At 42.0% G+C, this 21,259-nt stretch overlaps 1 protein-coding gene across 1 annotated transcript in view; it reads left to right on the top strand.

The window, feature by feature from the left end:
• LOC123853571 (olfactory receptor 3A10) overlaps window positions 1–12,687 on the top strand; it is a 268,345-nt gene extending 255,658 nt beyond the window's left edge. Inside the window, exon 6 of the mRNA XM_064582124.1 lies at window positions 10,489–12,687. Coding sequence (XP_064438194.1) covers window positions 10,528–11,475 — 948 coding nt within the window. The 5' untranslated portion in view covers window positions 10,489–10,527 and the 3' untranslated portion in view covers window positions 11,476–12,687. The remainder of the gene's footprint in view (window positions 1–10,488) is intronic.
• The last annotated feature ends 8,572 nt before the right edge of the window (window positions 12,688–21,259 follow it).

The following is a 21,259-nucleotide window of genomic DNA, read 5'->3' as shown; positions in this document are numbered from 1 at the left end:
GTGGCAGGATAGAAAATCAATGTGCAGAAGTCAGGGGCATTCCAATACACCAACAACAAGAAAGAAGAAAGAGAAATTAAGGAGTCGATCCCCTTTACAATTGCACCCAAAACCTTAAGATACCTAGGAATAAATCTAACCAAAGAGACAAAGGATCTGTACTCAGAAAACTATAAAATACTCATGAAAGAAATTGAGGAAGACACAAAGAAATGGAAAAACGTTCCATGCTCATGGATTGGAAGAACAAATATTGTGAAGATGTCAATGCTACCTAGAGCAATCTACACATTCAATGCAATCCCCATCAAAATACCATCCACTTTTTTCCAAGAAATGGAACAAATCATCCTAAAATTTGTTTGGAACCAGAAAAGACCCCACATAGCCAGAGGAATGTTGAAAAGGAAAAGCAAAGCCGGCGGCATCACAATTCCGGACTTCAAACTCTATTACAAAGCTGTCATCATCAAGACAGCATGGTACTGGCACAAAAACAGACACATAGATCAATGGAACAGAATAGAGAGCCCAGAAATGGACCCTCAACTCTATGGTCAACTAATCTTCGACAAAGCAGGAAAGAATGTCCAATGGAACAAAGACAGTCTCTTCAACAAATGGTGTTGGGAAAATTGGATAGCCACATGCAGAAGAATGAAACTGGACCATTTCCTTACACCACACAGAAAAATAGACTCCAAATGGTGAAAGACCTAAATGTGAGGCAGGAGTCCATGAACATCCTAAAGGAAAACACAGGAAGCAACCTCTTTGACCTCAGCCGAAGCAAATTCTTCCTAGAAACATTGCCAAAGGCAAGGGAAGCAAGGGCAAAAATGAACTATTGGGACTTCATCAAGATAAAAAGCTTTTGCAAAGCAAAGGAAACAGTCCACAAAACCAAAAGACAACCGACAGAATGGGAGAAGATATTTGCAAATGACATATCAGATAAAGGGCTAGTATCCAAAATCTATAAAGAACTCATCCAACTCAACACCCAAAGAACGAAGAATCCAATCAAGAAATGGGCAGAAGACATGAACAGACATTTTTCCAAAGAAGACATCCAAATGGCCAACAGACACATGAAAAAGTGCTCAATATTGCTCAGCATCAGGGAAATCCAAATCAAAACCTCAATGAGATACCACCTCACACCAGTCAGAATGGTTAAAATTAACAAGTCAAGAAACGACAGATGTTGGCGGCGATGCAGAGAAAGGGGACCCCTCATACACTGTTGGTGGGAATGCAAGCTGGTGCAGCCACTCTGGAAAACAGTGTGGAGGTTCCTCAAAAAGTTGAAAATAGAGCTACCATATGATCCAGCAATTGCACTACTGGGTATTTACCCCAAAGATACAAAAGTAGGGATCCGAAAGGGTACGTGTACCCCGATGTTTATAGCAGCAATGTCCACAATAGCCAAACTGTGGAAAGAGCCAAGAAGTCCATCGACAGATGAATGGATAAAGAAGATGTGGTATATATACACAATGGAATATTATGCAGCCATCAAAAGGAATGAGATCTTGCCATTTGCAACGACGTGGATGGGGCTGGAGCATATTATGTTGAGCGAAATAAGTCAAAAAGAGAAAGACACGTATCATATGATCTCACTGATATGAGGAATTCTTAATTGAAGGAAACAAACTGAGGGTTGCTGGAGTGGGGGGTGGGGTGGGAGGGATGGGGTGACTGGGTGATAGACACTGGGGAGGGTATGTGCTCTGGTAAGCGCTGTGAATTGTGCAAGACTGTTGAATCTCAGATCTGTACCTCTGAAACAAATAATGCAATATATGTTAAGAAAAAAAAAAAGAAGAGGAAGAAGAATATAGCAGGAGTGGAGGAATGAAGCAGGGGAAATCGGAGGGGTAGACGAACCATGAGAGACGATGGACTCTGAAAAACAAACTAAGGGTTCTAGAGGGGAGGCGGGTTGGAGGATGGGTTGTCCTGGTGGTGGGTATTGAGGAGGACACGTTCTGCATGGAGCACTGGGTGTTATGCACAATGAATCATGGAACCCTACATCTAAAACTAATGATATAATGTATGGGGATATACATAAGAATAAAAAAATAAAAAAGAAAAAGAAAAAAAGAAAAAAAGAAGAAGAAGAAGATGATAGCAGGAGGGGAAGAATGAAGGGGGCGAAATCGGAGGGGGTGATGAACCATGAGAGATGATGGACTCTGAGAAACAAACTAAGGGTTCTAGAGGGGAGAGGGTAGGAGGATGGGTTAGCTTGGTGATGTGTATAGAGGGCACGTTCTGCATGGAGCACTGGGTGTTATGCACAAACAATGAGTCATGGAACACTACACCAAAAACTAATGATGTAATGTATGGTGTTTAACATAACATAATAATAAAAAAAAAAAAAAAAAGAAAGAAAATCCCAATCTACCAAAATCTACTAGAACTAATAAGTGAGTTTGGTGAGGTGAAAGTATACAAGGTCAATACAGAATATAAAATACAGAGTATGTAAAAATCGGTTGTATTTCAAATATATTAGCAAAAAAATTAAAAATTGATATTAAAACAATACCACTTACAATATCATTAAAAACATGTAATAGGAATAAATTAAACAAAATATGTGCAAGACTTATATACTGAAAACTACAAAACATTGCTGAGAGAAATATAGGAAGACCTAAATGAATGGAGAGATATGAACTAGAAAACTCAATATTGTTGATATCTCTTCTTTCCAAAGTGATCTATAGGTCTTGGCATGTGTTTTATAGAAATTGGCAGTCTGATTCTACATTTTATATTAAAAAAGAAAACCTAGAGAAGTCAAAATAACTTAGAAAAAGAATAACAATTTTGGGGGACATAAACTACTTGATTTCAGGAATTAGTATTAAACTACAGTAATCAAGACCATGTGTATTGGTGTAAAGAAAACACATTGATCAATAGAATAAAACAGAGTCTGGAAGTGTGCACCCACACATGTATGGGTAATTGATTTTTGTCCAAGTTGTCAAAAAATAGTCTTTTCAACATGATGCTGAAACAATGTACATCCATATGAAAAAAGAAATCATTAACCCAAACCTTGCCTGGCACCATATTAAAAACAAACAAACAAATAAAAACCCTCAAAATGGATCCTAGATCTAAGTGTAAGCACTAAAACTATAAAATTTCTGGGAAAAAATAAGAGAAGCACCTTTGTGACTTTAGATTTGACAAAGATTTCTTAGATAAGACACAAAGAGCATGAATCAAAAAAATTGGAAAATTATACATCATCAAAATTTAAAATGTCAGTTATTCAAAGGAAACTGTTAAGAAATTAAAAATACAAGACTGAGAAAATATTTGCAAAACACTTATTTGATAAAAGGCTAGTATCCAGAATATATAAAGAATTCTTACAATTCAATAAGAAGTAGAAAAACTATCCAATTTGGATAGGGGACAAATTACTTAAATACTTCATCCAAGACATATGCTGGTGAACAAGCACATGAAAAGATGCTCAATATCACTGGGGAAATACAAAGTTAAACCCACAATGAGATACTACTGCACACCTAATGTTAAAAATTCTGATATCAAGTTTTGATGAGAAATGGAATCTCACACTTTGCTGGTAGGAGTGCAAATGGTACAGCTACTTTGGAAGACAGTTGGACTGTTTCTTAGAAGAAATAATATCCACCCACATAGAGTCCAGAGTTTATACTCTTGGTATTTTTCAAGGAGAAATGAAGACCTATATCCATGCAAAGAACTGTATGCACATATTTATTGTAGATTTATTTGCAATGGCTAAAATCTGGAAACAACTCAAATGTTCATTAACTAATGATTAAGTAAACAAATTGCTGTATATTCGTACAGTGGCATACTACTTAGTGAAAAAAGGGCCGGACTACAGCCACCAAGCATAATCTCAAAAGGATTATGCTAATTGAATGAATCCAGTCATAAAAAGTCTACATACTGTATGACTTATGACAGTCTGAAAAAGGCAAAAACATAGGGACAGAAATCAGATCAGAGGTTGCCATGGGCTATGGTGTAGAAAGGGGACTGTGTGCATTGGGGCAGAAGGGAACTTTTTGGAGTGGTTGAAATGTTTTATATATTGATAGAGACGGTAGATACATGATTGTATAGTTTTATCAAAATTCATCAAAACTTAAAATTGAAATTATACGTTAGTTAACCCAACTTTGTAAAGTTATACCTTAAAAAAAACAATGTGAAAAATAAATGAGAGAAAAATACCAGAATCAGCTTAGCTGGCGCCCTGCCTGAGCTCCACCACAGCCCCATTCTCTGGCCTTGGCAAATCATCTAAGCCCTCTGGATCTTATTTCCATCTGTAACATGGTGACTATACCTTTCCTCCTTTCTTGGAGACATTAGGAGCCTGGAATGATGTCATAAGGTAATATTTCTTTAATAGAATCCAAAATATTAGGCAGATGAGAGAAACCCTTAAGGACTGAGGTTGCTTGTCTGCCTCTGTCTTCTTGTGCAATCCCCAAGAGAGTTGATTTTTAGGGCCTCTAGGAGCTTGTTAGCAGCCCAATAGAGAGAGCACCAGGATAGACTCTGGGCTCCCACCTCACACCTTTTATAAACCTTTGGAGACAGACCACCTTGGGGCAGCTTAGCACTCACCCCCATCTCTACAAGGCCCCAGCTAGGAGTAGTACCCAGAGTACTCACAGAAAGGTAAGCCCCACCATGAGACTTCTCACTGCTCCAGAGCTCCTAGTTTCCTTCCATCTTGAGGAAGGGTGGGTGGAGATCATTCGTGGTCTTCATATGGCTTTTTCCTTGTTGATAGATCAAAGAACTGAGTGATGCTTGGATTCAGGGAAGGTAGGGAAATACCATGTGAGGTTTTCCACTCTGAGTGACTGAAAGATTGAAGGTCAGAGCGGGCAAATAGAGGGACATCGGAGGGAACTGACTGGGGTAAAGAGTAGGGGAAGAATGAAGGGGGGTAAATCGGAGGGGGAGACGAACCATGAGAGACTATGGACTCTGAGAAACAAACTGAGGGTCCTAGAGGGGAGGGGGTGGGGGGATGGGTTAGCCTGGTGCTGGGTATTAAAGAGGGCATGTACTGCATGGAGCACTGGGTGTTATACGCAAACAATGAATCATGGAAAAGGAACACTACATCCAAAACTAATGATGTAATGTATGGTGATTAACATAACATAAAAAAAAAAAAAAGAGTAGGGGAAAGAAGAGTGGGAGAGCCAAGGAAGCTATTTAGCACGGTCAGGACAGAGTAGCCTGTATTTACAGACCCTCATACCTTTAAGTAAACCTAGAGATAATGCAGTACTCCCTTTCATATTACAGAAGGAAAAAGGGATGGATGGATGGATGGATGGATGGACAGAGAGACAGATGGATAATGGCAAAGGCCTTGGGAAACAGCAGGGACTGGCAGAAAAAGAACAAGTTCTCCATTCAGAACAAACTCTTGCATATGTGACCTTCAACCAACAAGTTAAATTTTTTGAGCGTCATCTTACTCATTTGTAAAATGATTACCTATCTTCAAGAATGTTTGCACAGTTTAAATGTAACATATAATGTAGTGACATATAATGGAATATGTATATTTATGTAAACCTTAGCTTTCTGTTTTATTTTTCCTTTCATTCCTTCTTTTCTCCTTCCATCCCTCCCTTCTTTTTTCCCTTCCTTCCTTTCTCCAAGGTCCCAATGCTAGTAGAATCTTGTTTATAACAGAAATAACAAGCACCTGGACTCCAACTCCACAGCTCTTTCAACTGTGCTGAGTTGTCATCCTTGTAAACCAGAAGAATGAGAGAGGGGGAGAGGGGGGGGAGAAGGAAAAAGGGGGGGAGAGAGAGAGAGAGAAGGAAGAAGAAGGGGAGGGGGAGAGAGAGAGAAGGAAGAAGAAGGGGGGGAGAGAGAGAGAAGGAAGAAGAAGGGGGAGAGAGAGAGAAGGAAGAAGAAGAGTGGGGAGAGAGAGAGAAGAAGAAGAAGGGGGGGAGAGAGAGAGAGAAGGAAGAAGAGGAGGGGGAAAGAGAGAGAGAAGGAAGAAGAAGGGGAGACTGGGGGAGTGGAAGATTGGCTGTGCATGGCTTTGTGGAGAGAAAGAGCTACATACAACAGATTGGAACAGAGAACTTGAAGGGTACCGACGCTTGCATGAACAGGCAGAGTGGGAGATGATTGGACAAAAGCATCCAGGATGAAGAGACCCTCCTGCTGCTCAGAGCTAGAATGAGCTCTTGTCACTGTACTGTGTGACACTGGGCTGTGTCCCTGCTATGATTTCAAACCCAGATTGGGCTTGCCTTAATATTAAGCTAGGAAAATCCATCTGGGAGAACATTTCCTATGGTGACGAGGGATCCCTACAAATATCCTCTCTCTTCTCACCACATAACCTGCATCCACAAATTGCCCGTCCCAGAGGTGGCAGGTGTTGGGGTATTCCTCTCTCTCTCTCTTTTTTTTTTTTTTAGTTTCAGAGGTAGAGTTTCATCAGTTGCATATAACACCCAGTGCTATCACATCATTTGCCCTCCTTCATGCCCATCACCCACTGACCCCATCCCCCCTCCCCTCCAGCAACCCTGTTTGTTCCCTATAGTTAAGAGTCTCTTATGGTTTGCCTTCCTCTCAATTTTCATCTTATTTTATTTCTCCTTCCCTTCCTGTATGTTCATCTGTTTTGTTTCTTAAATTCCACAAAGGAATGAAATCTTACGGTATTTGTCTTTCTCTGATGGACTTATTTTATTTAGTATAATACCCTCTAGTTCCATTTATGTCATTGCAAATGGCAAGATTTCATTTTTTATGGCTGCGTAATATTCTGATGTATATCTATACCACATCTTCTTTATCCATTCATCTGTCAATGGACATCTGGGCTCTTTCCATATTTTGGCTATTGTGGACATTGCTGCTATAAACATTAGGGTGCATGTCCCCCTTCAAATCACTATGTTTGTGTCCTTTGGATAAATACCCAGTAGTGCAATTGCTGGGTCATAGAGTAGCTCTATTTTTAACTTTTTGAGGAACCTCCATACTTTTTTCCAGAGTGGCTGCACCAGTTTGCATTCTGTTGGGGTATTCTTGATGAGTCCCCCTGCCACCTTTGATCAGACTCCCAGCTCTGCCCCTCACCATCTGCCTAAACATGGACAAGTTACCTTACCTCTTTGTGCCTCAGTTTCCTGTCTATAAAATGGGGATTATAATAGTATCTACTTCATAGGATTATTTGAGATTAAATGAGGTAATATATGTAAAATACTCAGAACAGTGCTTGACACATAGTAAGATCTAATTAAATCTCAGTTGTTATTATTACCTCCATTATAGATTTTTGTGTGGATTGAATGAAGTAACACATAAAAGTAACAGGTAGAAAGTGCTTGATAAATGTTACCTGTCACTGGCTGTCACTCCAATCCCAGCACTTCCAGGAAACACTCTCTTGTTACTTGTAAGCTGACTTCAAATGCTACATACATTTTGCTGGGTCTCCCCAGCACTGGGTGAGAGATTGTATGCATGGGACAAACTCAGAAGAGAAGAAATTTATCTTCTCTAGTCATGGAACAGGAGGAGATGAACCATGAGGAAGGGATTACTGCCCATCTGCTTTTTATGGAATGAAGGCAAGAAGGGTTCAGAGAAACCTTTTGGCTCCTTCATTCAGCAGCAATTGCTGCCTTCAAATCTCTGCACAGTAGACCTCCTTGGTGGCTGAGCAAAATGTCCCCAGCCCCAAGAAAACAAACACCTGACCTCAGAGGGAAATGAGATGGGTAGTATGTGTGGGGGAAGAATCCAGCTATGCCTGGTGGTCTTTTTCCTACGCTTTTCAACACAGAGTAGCAGAGATTCTGTCTTTTCTCTCTCATATTTCAGGAAATGGAGAAATTCCCTTGTTGTAAGCAAGCCCTCTTTCATTATTAAGGAAATTTAACTTGCCCTTCTTTTAAAAAAAAAAATTTTTTTAAAGATTTTATCTATTTATTTGAGAGAGAGAGAATGAGAGACAGAGAGCATGAGAGGGAGGAGGGTCAGAGGGAGAAGCAGACTCCCTGCCGAGCAGGGAGCCCGATGCGGGACTCGATCCCGGGACTCCAGGATCATGACCTGAGCCGAAGGCAGTCGCCCAACCAACTGAGCCACCCAGGCGCCCTTGCCCTTCTTAAGTGTTGCTGCATGTCTTGTCGCCTTCATCAGTCTGAGATGCCTCCTTCCAGGTCGTTTCCTGAAGCCCAGGGAGTTCAGTCCTCCCCAAGTTCCCCTGTCTCCTCCCACCAGTTCAGCTGGAAGCTCTCTTATTCACAGGTCCTGCTGATCCAGGTAGGTAGCCTGTCAACCTCTCTTAGAACTCCACATTCAAGAGTCTTCCTCCCCAACTACACTGTGATTTTGCTTTTACAACACCCAGGCCAGGAAAGCTGTATTTGATGGGGAAACCATGATCCCTGCCCTACCTCCAGCATTCTGGAAGGGCATATCCAGGAGACATATATCTCCTGCTCAGGGCAAGGAGGCATTGTCATTCTGCTCTGTGTCTGAGTGTAACCCTTGGTAGAGCTAAAGTTTGCCCAAGACGGAAGTTGTGATAGAAAACATAACCCAAGTGTACAGTGTCTGAGAGGTCGAAGAAGTCCCTGGCTTCCCACTGTGGGGATCAGTGGTAGTCCCAGGTGGGAGGTAGATTCTGGAAAGGAAGGCATAACCTGTGAAAGGCTAGCAGTCTTCTTTCTCCCACTGAGGGTCAGCATTGGCCTGACAGAGTTTGAGCCCAACAGACTGCCAACAGTTTTCACAGGAAAGGACAGAATGGAGGTGCCAGGTGTAGTGTAGAATCTCCTGTGGTAGCCTATTAGCATAATCTACCTTCTTTGTCTTGTGCTATTGATTTTGAGTGGCCCTCTGGTGTGACTTTGGGCAAGGTACTCCTCATAATGGTTCAGTTCCCCACCCCTTTCTCCATATGCAAGTGCTAGAATGATCCAGGTTATTAATTGTCTCATCAGAGGAGGGGAAGATCAATTAAAAACTGGAGTGCATAAGGAGGACTTCCTTGAGATGATGGGACATTGACCCAGGACAGAGCCTTGAAGGATGGAGTTTTGATGTGTGGAAAGGAAGAGTGTTCTGGTTAGAAAGGAGCACCAGCACAGTCATGGACAAAGGGTGGCCTACCAGAGCAAACGTCCAGCAGAAGGGGGCCCCTAAGTTACCTTTTCAGAGCTATTGATGCAGTCACATTGAAGAACTTTTGACATCATGGGTTCATTCTTCAGTTGTCCAGGCACTTGTTGGGTAAACCAAACTGCTACCATGTGCAATTGAGTGGAAACTAGCTAAATGTTCCCTGGGACTTCACCTCCCCTCTCTTCCCTTGGAAAAGCTCCTGATCTCCAACCCTACCGCCTACAAAATCATCAGTCTTCCCCATATCACTTAATAGCAACTCCAGTTGCTCAGGCCAAGAATCTTGGAATCATCCCTGTACCTTCTCTTTCTCTCATACCTCATGCCCAATCTGTTAGTTCCACCACCAAAATACTTGCAGAATCTTACTACATTTAACAAATAGACAATTATTGAATAGAAGAATGGATGGATGGATGGATGGATGGGATCTTGACTTTTATGAATAGCTGTAGTGATGCCAAGACCTGAAGAGTTAGGAATATCTTGCTTTTCTTTGTCACACACAATGTCATTTATAAAGCCTCAGTAACAACATGACCAAGTAAGAGGCTGTACAATGTTAAAGTGTGGATTTGGGGAGTCAGACAGTCCTGGGTTTGAGGACTGGGCTACTTATTTAATCTTTAAAAACATCAGTCCTGATTATATAGATATAATAGCAGTTACCCCATAATGCTCTGTGAAAATTAAATAAGAAAATTAATATGAAGTTCTTAGCACAATACTCATAGTTCACACTTTAAAAATGTAGTCAGTGCTTTCTTAAATTGCCTTCATGTCTTCCATATTTGGCCTCTGAGTATTTCTGTACTCTGGTCTGCTCCTTGCTCCTCTCTTTGCTCACTCTCTTTTGCATCTCTTTTTGATTTCATGACTTCTCATCCTCCTACCTTTCTTTATGTTGTTGCCACTCTCCTATATTGTGCTTTCTAGAACCTCATACATTCATCTATTCATCGAGCTAGTCAGAACCACTATGCAGTCACTATACACCAATACAACCTTAATAGCTATTAAAATGTTGTGAAATAGCCAGTGTCCTGTACCCCAGAGTAGTTTCTTCTGCCCCAGCCCCTTCTCTGACATCCCCTGGATCTCAGCCTGAGACAGCAATTAAAGAGTTCACGTCTGGCATCATGGGGGCCTCCAGGAGACTACTCAAGCTCTAGGCTGGTAGGTGCTCACGCCATATTCCCCAACATCCAGTAACCTCAGATTAGGTGCCTACAATGTGTCTCTCTCCCCCTTTGGCAGGTTCAGGTCTTCTCCCACTACAGAGCTCAGCAGCAGCCTATGGAGCCAGATGCCTGGGGGAACAGGACAACTGTCATTGAGTTCATCCTTCTTGGCCTGACAGAAAACATAAGACTGCAACCCATCCTTTTGGTTGTCTTCCTCTTTGCTTACCTGGTCACCGTTGGAGGCAACCTCAGCATCCTGGCTGCCATCTTGGTAGAGCCCAAACTCCACACGCCCATGTACTTCTTCCTGGGGAACCTGTCTTTGCTGGATGTCGGATGCATCACTGTCACTGTCCCTCTGAGGCTAGCATGTCTCCTGGCCCACCAGTGCACAGTCCCCTATGCTACCTGCATTTCACAGCTCTTCTTTTTCCATCTCCTGGCTGGTGTGGACTGTCACTTCCTGACAGCCATGGCCTATGACCGCTACCTGGCCTTCTGCCAGCCCCTCACCTACAGCACCCGCATGAGCCAGGAAGTCCAGGGAGCCCTGGTGGGCATTTGCTGCACCAACTCCTTTATCAATGCTCTGACTCACACGGTGGCTATATCTGTGCTTGACTTCTGCGGCCCTAATGTGGTCAACCACTTCTACTGTGACCTCCCACCCCTTTTCCAGCTCTCCTGCTCCAGCATCCACCTCAATGGGCAGCTGCTTTTTGTGGGGGCCACTTTCATGGGGGTGTTCCCCTTGATTCTCATCTCAGTGTCCTTCGCCCATGTCACAGCTGCAGTGCTAAGAATCCGTTCAGCGGAGGGGAGGAAGAAGGCCTTCTCCACGTGTGGCTCCCACATCACTGTAGTCTGTATCTTTTATGGAACTGGCTCTTTCAGTTACATGTGTCTGGGCTCAGTGTCAGCCTCAGATAAGGACAAGGGGGTTGGGATCCTCAATACTATCCTTAGCCCCATGCTGAACCCGGTCATCTATAGCCTCCGGAACCCTGATGTGCAGGGGGCCCTGAAAAGGGTGCTGATGGGGAAGAGGCCACCTGAATGAGAAGGCAGGGTATCAACATGCTCCCCCTTCCCAAAGCACCCCCTGACTTTCTCATGCTGAAGGTGTGGATGTGGGCAGTGGGCATCTTCAGCGGTGGGTTGAAGGATAGGAGGAAAGTAGATAGAATGGACCAGAGTAGACTATGGTTTCCCTTGGGCTGGGGAGAAAAGCTAAAGCTGGTAGAAGATGGATGAAAGAGAGGTGGGAGACAATTACAATGTGGGTCAGGAAATGGGACACAAATTAGCTATTCTTTTAATTTAGTGAGTGTTCAATTGAAATATGTTTAAAACGCTAATAAAAGCAAAATGTTTGCACCCTCCATCTGCCTTTGAAGATAAAATATATTTGTACCAGAGTATGGGGTGTGGTTTTCAAAAGATTTTTCTTCAGGAAATAAACCCAGGACTGTGAAACTAAATTGGGGTTTGACATAGCCTAGGAACAGGCTGTTAGGACCTGTCAGAACACCTGCCAGCTCTTCTTCAGAGCAACACTGTCAAATACCTGTTTCTGAAGCCAGTGTCCCCATCCTGAGTAATCCCTGGGGACACCACATTTTCATGTCTGTGTGTGAGCTGACTCAAAGCTCCTGTGCCAAAAGCATGAGGATGGATAGCACATATTTCAGGAGAAGAAGCACTCAGAATACCAAGGTGTGTGTTTTTTTTTTTAATTGGCAAAATTGATATATATAATGGGCATTCCGTTTAATATGTGTAGATACTTAGTAAAGGTGAGGAAGGAAAGGAAAAGAGAGGGAGATAGTGTTTGCAGTTTACCAGTGAATGAGTACTGGAAACCAGGATTTTACCAAAAGGGCAAAGGTAAGGCAGTCCAGAGAAGAACAGTGAATAGAATAATAGCACATTTCATGTGCTGTCATGGCCATTTCTAGAATTTTTTCTGTGAACCATTTCAGACATTTCCTGGCCCACAAGTGGGAAGTCTGAGAAGAGTGACTTTACTTGGCATGCTTTTTAATTGCTTGAGGAGGGCAGCATGGAACCCTGAAGAATATTTCCCAATCAAATGGACCTACAGTCATTCTCCAAACCCAGCCACATCCCAGGGCCCGCTAAACAGTCTCTAAGACTCTCTTACGCCCGCACTGTTGCCCCCCTGCAGGCAGCTGCTTCCTGATTCAGGCCCGTGCCGTCCAGTCCCACTGGGGATCCCTCAGTGGCCTCTGAGCTGTGCCCCCTCCCCACTCACTGCCCCCCACACCTGCCCGGTTAACCCCCTGGAGCTATGTCGTCCCATGTCATTCCACCCTGAAAGGCCACTGATTTCTTTCTGACCACCACGTCACATCCGGACCCCAGTGGTGTGCACGGCCCCCCATCCGTCATGTCTTCCTGCCTCTCCACTCAGGCTTGACCTCTTAGCCACCGCCTCTCACTCAGGGAGGGCTTCTCCTTGCTCAAGTGACTCCTCTGGAACACTGTGGCCTGCACAGCAAGACACCATCAGGATCTTTTCTGGATTCCCTGCAGCTTCTTTTGCTCTCCCCAACTACATTATAAGCTCCAGAAAGACAGGAACGATTTTTAATATTATACTGTATCCTCCAAACACCTTGCATATTGCTGAGTACAGAAAACAATCTTGCAGACTGATTAATTGATAATAGGAAGCATGACCTATGAAAAGCAATTGGTTTTCTACATGGGAGGTCAGTGAAACTGTTAAATGATTCCAAAATGCCAAAGGAGCCTGGTAACCTGCATGGTGTCCTGGTGGTGGTAGTGCATCTCCAGGCCCAGAGCCCCTCTGTCTCCTGCGGCTGCCGGGCCAGGGCGGAAGGAGGAGGCCCAGAGGCTCCGTAGCAGCTCAGGACAAGGCAGTCCAATGCCGGCTGGATGCGTTCAGGGTCACCAGGCCTTCAGGTGCAAGGTGTGTTCTCTGCACCTTCCATCTCCACGAACCGAATTCACGGTGCTATTTGCAAAAGAGGGTAAGGTGCTTCTTCGATTTTGGATGCCAAATTAATATAAGCCATGGCAACAATCTGAAAGAACCCATAATTCAATAAGGAGTTGTTAGATTATAGCACTATCAAACGCAGTTAGGAAAAAGTGTCCCTCTCAAAGTTTAACGAACTTAATCTGATGACACAACCGGGACAACTTTTGGTGAAATGAAAGTAATATGCACATTTCTAGACCACCTCCCCCCACCGCAAAAATACCCCAAAGGGTCCAATATTAGGGAGATATAAAGATACAAAAGGAAAAGGAAAAAAACAAAACAAAACCTTTCTTTTGATGAAATAAAGACAATCACTGAGTTTGACATAAAAGACAGAAGCTTTCCTGATTGCTTGTGTACCATATCATCTCTCCTCAAAACTAAGAGAAACTGCCTGAAGCTAGAGCCAAAGAAGTGTCTCCTTCCTGCAGAGAATTAGAGAGCATTTAGTTAGCACAATGAACCAGCCAGCCAGGGTGTTAAATCTGATAACACTCAGAAACCAGGATCCATTTAACATTGAGCACATTACAGAGGAGGGTTTATAATAAAGAAGTAATCATATGTTATGACAAAGTGTTTGTCTTTCTTTAATTCATGTTTTGAAATGAATAGTTTGTTTTAGGACTACCTTTACGTATTGTGAATATTGTTATTTACCCAAAATCACAATCATGTTTCAGAAAGCTACTTCTCCTCCAGTGAAATCTGAAGTGAATAGCTTTTAACTCTGCTATGTATGCAAATATGAGTAATTCGTGTTTCACATGAATAGTTTTCATAAAAGTTTATTTTTGTTTAAAAAGAAGTGTGAGTGTATTGATATGAAAAGGTATATAGCATCTATTGCTAAATTTAGAAAGTGATGATGATGTGATATGTGTATGTGTATGGGGCCAAAAAATCCCGGACAACAAGCCCCAGGTTGTAGATGGTGATTCCCTCCGTGGAGGAGGGTGGGACTGGGGAGAGATATGGGAAGTGGAGAAGTACTTTGCTTTTATTCTATGTACTTTTATTTGAAGTTTTTCACTGGGTTCTGTAATTTAAAAAACAAACAGGGGGTGCCTGGGTGGCTCAGTAGGTTAAGTGTCTACCTTCGGCTCAGGTCATGATCCCAGGTTCCTGGGATCGAGCCCCTCATCGGGCCCCTGCTCAGCGGGGAGCTTCTCCCTCCGGCTTGTGCTCTCTCTTGCTATCTCTCTCTCTCTCAAATAAATAAATAAAATCTTTTTAAAATTCAAAACAAACAAAAAAAATTTATTTGTTTATTTGAATTAGCCAAGTTAATAGTTTTTGGTATAATGTTCAATGATTCATTAGTTACATATAACACCCAGTGCTCATCACATCACATGCACTCCTTAATGTCCATCACCCAGTTACTCCATCCCCCCACCCACCTCCTTTTCCCCAACACTCAATTTGTTTCCCAGAGTCCAGAGTCTCTCATGATTTGTCTCCCTCTCTGATTTCTTCCCATTCAGTGTTACCTCCCTTCCCCTGTGGTCCTCGGTGCTATTCCTTATGTTCCACATCTGAGTGAAACCATATTATAATTGTGTGTCAATCAGAGAAACATAATTATCAAAAAAAATAAATTTCAAAAAGTACTAATGGTGACAATGTGGAGTTGGGAGAGCAAGGTGAATAGACATGTTCCCGATGTCATCAGTTACTTTGTGAACCTTTGAGGATATCCAGGATCCACCTGTCAAGCACAGCAGATGTCATTTTATACACATTGGGCATCTACATATGAGTACTTGGAGACACTTTCATATACATCCCATGTTGCCTCCTTGCCCACATCTATCCTACCACCCAGAGGCTTAATCATTTGTCCAGCGCAGAAAAAGGTACTCTTAGGACTCAAGAGAAATATAACAGTAGTTCATTTTCTCTTATTATTCTATTAGCACATAACAGTATTTACAACGTGTTTTGAAGTCTGGTCTCATTTGAATGTTGCAACTGCATAGTTGAGTGTCACCCCCAACCAGGGCCAGGATTGCAGAGTCAGTAGGCCAGTTTCTATTATCCTCACTTTGCAGATAAAAAAAAAGCAAAGGTACAAGCAGGCTGAGTGATTTTCCAGAGGCCATAGATTTAGTAGGTAGGGCAGCCTCCAAGTGCCGACTCCTGGCCCAGTATCTTTGCCTCCCTCCCCACCCACTTCTAGTAAATCACCAAAGAATTCAAAACTAAACAGTGATACTGACTCTGGGTGCCGTGAGTCTCAGAAATGGGAAAGGCAGCGTAGTTGAGTGAAGAGAGCCTCAGACAGGACATCTGGAGACCTGGGTTGTAATCCAGCCTCTTCTATTTCACGGTACATGAACTTTCTAAGCATCAATTCCTTTTATCTGTAAAATTAGTCCCTTCCAAATATCTTGGGCTTTTTTTACTCACATACTACAAGATAAATACTCAGACCCATATAGGATGCTAAAGGCTGAGGGAAAATAAAGGACCATGGGCAATTAAATGGATAGGGGATAAAGTTGAAAACAGGTGTACAAACCCAGAAACAATTAATTCACGCATGATGGACCTGTGATGGGTAAAAGTCGGTTCTTGGTATTCAGCAACTGGAGAGATGCCCAGATTGGAGGTATAGCAGTGGGCCAGACAGAGACATGCAGGTCTGAGAGCTAACAATAATTGAAACAGGAAGATTGCTTGGGAAGGAATCTTGGAACATCAGCCAGAAAATATTTAACCTCATTCTCTGAGTTTATGTTTGCAGGATCTGGGGAGATAATGATATCTGGGCCTAAAAGATTTCAGACCTTTATTTGGTACTGACAGGTAGTTGTCCAGGCCAAGATACGAGGAAAACAAATATGAAGCAAGTGTCTTCTATGTGTCAGGCAGCAAGCTGAGAAGCCCATGCTCCTGGTCGAATTGAATCAGCTGTGGTCAAGTGGAGACAGCACTGGACTGAGAAGTCGGGAGACCCAGCTTCTGGGTTCATACTGCTACCAGCTAGCGGTGTAACACTGGGCGGGCCAGTTCCTCTCTGTGGGCCCTAATTTTCTCATCAATGAAATGGGAATCGTAACATGCACTTAAAATGATTATTCTGAAGATTAAGTGAATTGCAATACAGAATTATTGAGTTGACAAGTGCAGTGTGAAGGTGATGTTAAAATTCCCCTGGGTTTCCTGTAGAAGGCATTTGCCATATTTCTAGAGTTTGTGCCCTTCTTCTTCCGTAGACCAGAGCAGGGATTTCCCCCTAAAACTCCAGTTTTCCCAGCCAGTACTATGTCTTTTTTACTGCACTGGCCCTCGCCTCCCTCAAATGCGCTGATGAAGGACTCAGTCCTATAGAAGCTACTTCCCAGCACCACCTCCCCCCACACCATGGAGACTGGGAGGGAGCATGATTAATCTCCTGGGTCCCCAAACACCTCAGTATCTTTTGCTCTGTTCACAAGAGGCAACTAATTGATAAACTTTGCTAACTTCCCCAGCTCTGCAGGACCTCAGGGGTCCCACCTACCCAGGAACTGCTCTAATGAAGTTTCCCATGGAGACAGCCAGGGTCAGGATTGGGGAATGCAGTCCTTCCAAGTTCCACAAACAGAATCTTCTAATTAGCTCCCAAATGAGGGTTCAAGATAATGCAGTTTAGGGGCTAAGGGAAAGTGGGATTTTCTTGATTGTCTTCTGCATCTCTGCTAATAAGACCAGAGGGAAGGGATGCCCAGAGAAGATTTTCTTTCTTTTTGGTCCTTAAGTCAGAAAGAAACTAGACCTTAGGGAGGATAGTGGAGGAGGCCAATTAATGATCGGTGGTTGCAATAGCATCATTAGCAAGACTCATTTGTAAAGTTGTGAGTAGAGGGAAGATGTGTTTAAATCGAGGATGCCTGGCCATGCGTCTCAGCTTCCCTGTAAACACTGGCCTCCCATTTCTTCACTTTCTATCTGATTTTCAGCATTTTGTTCTGCCACCTTCTTCACACCCAGAACTCTCCTGTTCTCCTTCTCCTCCCATCACAGCCTAGTTGTTTTCAATCCCATATTAATAAATGCACCTGCTTCATGGTAAGGGGGCATCATTTTATAACTGCACCAGGATTTACTTAATCAAACCCCTGCTTGACCCTTTAGATTGTTTCCAGTTTTTCACTCTTAAAGGCAAGGCTTTGATACGTCTTTGCACAGCTATTTCCTTGAATGGACCATATGCATGTACGTATTTTATTTATTTATTTATTTGTTTGTTTGTTTGTTTGTTTATTTATTTATTTATTTATTTATTTATTTGACAGAGAGAGAGAGTGAGAACAGGAACACAAGCAGAGGGAGTGGGAGAGGGAGAAGCAGGCTTCCTGCTGAGCAGGGAGCCCGATGCGGGGCTGGATCCCAGGACCCTGGGATCATGACCTGAGCCGAAAGCAGACACTTAATGACTGAGCCACCCAGGTGCCCCACATGTACATATTTTCAACACTTTTATGAATATTGACAAATTATCAATGGACAGATTGTACCATTTGGATTTTCTACTGATTCAATGCAACTGGGTTCCTTTCCTAGTCCTGACCAACCCTAGGTATTACCATTCTTAAAAAATCTTTACAACGTGGTGGGTGAATCACTGTTTCTCATTACTGTTTTAGTTTGTGTTTCTTTGTGAGAGAGGCTGAGCTTTCCTCTTTATATTAATGGAAATATTAATTCTTTTTCACATATGCTGCAAATATTTTCCTTATTTATATTTGTGTCTATTTAATGCTACTGGTGTTTTTGATATACAGACTTTTAAAATTTCCTGTAGTCAAGTATGTATTTTTTTTTTAAAGATTTTATTTATTTATTTGAGAGAGAGAGAATGAGAGAGAGTAAGCACATGAGAGGGGGGAGGGTCAGAGGGAGAAGCAGACTCCCTGCCGAGCAGGGAGCCCGATGCGGGACTCGATCTCGGGACTCCAGGATCATGACCTGAGCCGAAGGCAGTCGCTTAACCAACTGAGCCACCCAGGCGCCCCAGTCAAGTATGTATTTTACTTTATGACGTCTATCTTTGCTGTCACACCTGATATTATTTCACTTATCTCAAGTTTATGTAAATATTCATCGATATTTTCTATTACTTATTTTATAATTTTATTTTTTATATTTTATGTTTTACATTTTTACATCTCAAATTTATTTTCATACATGATGTGACATAATGATACAGCTTTACTTTTTAATTCTATAGCTTAGGTCCCAAGACTGTTCCCAATAATTTGAAATACCTCCTTTTATCAAACATTAAATGTTTTTGGACACTTGTGTCTGCTTCTGGACTTTCTATTCTGTTACATCATTCTGTTCGTGCCACAATGTTTCGACCACTGTAGCTTTAGAATACGTATTCATTCACATCTTGTTTTAGAAATCACATATTCAGGTCACATTCTTATTGATCTCTTTCCTCGCAGAAGGACTTGATTAGTCTCATATTTAACTATAGAATCGTGTTTCTGACAAATAATACATGTTAAAAAAAAAAGAAGATAGCAAGAGGGGAAGAATGAAGGGGGGGAAATCGGAGGGGGAGACGAACCATGAGAGACGATGGACTCTGAAAAACAAACGGAGGGTTCTAGAGGGGAGGGGGGTGGGAGGATGGGTTAGCCTGGTGGTGGGTGTTGAGGAGGGCACATTCTGCATGGAGCACTGGGTGTTATGCACAAACAATGAATTGTGGAACACTACATCAAAAACTAATGATGGTACCGGTTGAGACCTGATTTATGACCTAGGATGTGATCTATTCTGGAGAATGTTCCATGGGCACTAGAGAAGAATGTGTATTCCGTTGCTTTGGGGTGGAATGTTCTGAATAGGTCTGTGAAGTCCATTTGGTCCAGTGTGTCATTTAAAGTCTTTATTTCCTTGTTGATCTTTTGCTTAGACGATCTGTCCATTTCAGTGAGGGGGATGTTAAAGTCCCCCACTATTATTGTATTGTTGTCGATGTGTTTCTTTGCTTTTGTTATTAATTGCCTTATATAATTGGCTGCTCCCATGTTAGGGGCATAGATATTTACAATTGTTAGATCTTCTTGTTGGATAGATCCTTTAAGTAGGATATAGTGTCCTTCCTCATCTCTTATTACAGTCTTTGGTTTAAAATCTAATTTGTCTGCTATAAGGATTGCCACCCCAGCTTTCTTTTGGTGTCCATTAGCATGGTAAGTGGTTTTCCACCTCCTCCCTTTCAATCTGGGGGTGTCTTTGGTTCTAAAATGAGTCTCTTGCAGACAGCATATCGATGGGTCTTGTTTTTCAATCCAGTCTGATAGCCTGTGTCTTTTGATTGGGGCCTTTAGCCCATTTACATTCAGGGTAACTATTGAAAGATTGGAATTTAGTGCCATCGTATTGCCTGTAAGGTGACTGTTACCGTATATTGTCTGTGTTCCTTTCTGGTCTATGTTGCTTTTAGGCTCTCTCTTTGCTTAGAGGACCCCTTTCAAGATTTCCTGTAGGGCTGGTTTTGTGTTTGCAAATTCCTTTAGTTTTTGTTTGTCCTGGAAGCTTTTTATGTCTCCTTCAATTTTCAATGACAGCCTAGCTGGATAGAGTATTCTTGGCTGCATATTTTTCTCATTTAGTGCTCTGAATATATTCTGCCAGTCCTTTCTGGCCTGCCAGGTGTCTGTGGAGAGGTCTGTTGCCAATCTAATGTTTCTACCCTTGTAGGTTACATATCTCTTGTCCCGAGCTGCTTTCAGGATTTTCTCTTTGTCTATGAGACTCGTAAGTTTTACTATTAGATGTCGGGGAGTTGACCTATTTTTATTGATTTTGAGAGGGGTTCTCTGTGCTTCCTGGATTTTCATGCCTGTTTCTATCCCCAAATTAGGGAAGTTCTCTGCTATAATTTGCTCCATTATACCTTCTGCCCCTCTCTCTCTTTCTTCTTCTTCTGGGATCCCAATTATTCTAATGTTGTTTCGTCTTATGGTATCGCTTATCTCTCGAATTCTGCCCTCGTGATCCAGTAGTTGTTTATCTCTCTTTTTCTCAGCTTCTTTATTTTCCATCATTTGGTCTTCTATATTACTGATTCTCTCTTCTGCCTCATTTATCCTAGCACTTAGCGCCCCCATTTTTGATTGCACCTCATTAATAGCCTTTTTGATTTCTACTTGGTTGGATTTCAGCTCTTTTACTTCTCCAGAAAGGGTTTCTCTAATAACTTCCATATTTTTTTCAAGCCCAGCTAGTATCTTTAAAGTGATGATTCTGAACTCTAGATCTGACATCGTACTAATGTCCGTATTGAGTAGGTCCCTGGCAGTCGGTACTACCTCTTGTTCTTTTTGTTGAGGTGATTTTTTCCGTCTTGTCATTTTGTGCAGAGGAGAATAGATTAATGAGAGAACAAAATGGTAGCAGAGTAACCACGTCCCCAGAAAATATACTCTAAACAAATCAGAAAAGACCTGAAGCAGTGGAAAAAGAAAGGGAAAGAGAGAAAAAAGAAAAAGAAAAAGATAAAAACAAAAACAAACAAAACAAAACAACAACAACAACAAAAAAACCAGAATGTGATCAAATATGATCAGGCTGGTATATAGATCAGTGCCACACACTAGATTTGGGGTGTATTTTGGTCTTTTAGAAGAAAGTGCCTCCCAAAATTTTAAAGAAAGAAAAACTTATATATGTACAAAAATAAGGGTTGACATGATGAAGGGATGGAATATGACTGTAAAAATGGAAATTATAAAAAATGTTATAAAAGGAATTGATAAGAAGTTGTTTGAAAAAAGAAAGAAGAGGATTTAAAAAAAGAAAAAAG

The sequence above is a fragment of the Mirounga angustirostris genome, unplaced genomic scaffold (genome assembly GCF_029215605.1).
Source record: "Mirounga angustirostris isolate CCGP_5_RB_7025 unplaced genomic scaffold, mMirAng1.0.hap1 SCAF_17, whole genome shotgun sequence".
In the NCBI taxonomy this organism is placed as follows: domain Eukaryota; kingdom Metazoa; phylum Chordata; class Mammalia; order Carnivora; family Phocidae; genus Mirounga; species Mirounga angustirostris.
Note: the sequence above shows the minus strand (reverse complement) of the source record. Positions and strands in the feature narration are given on the sequence as shown.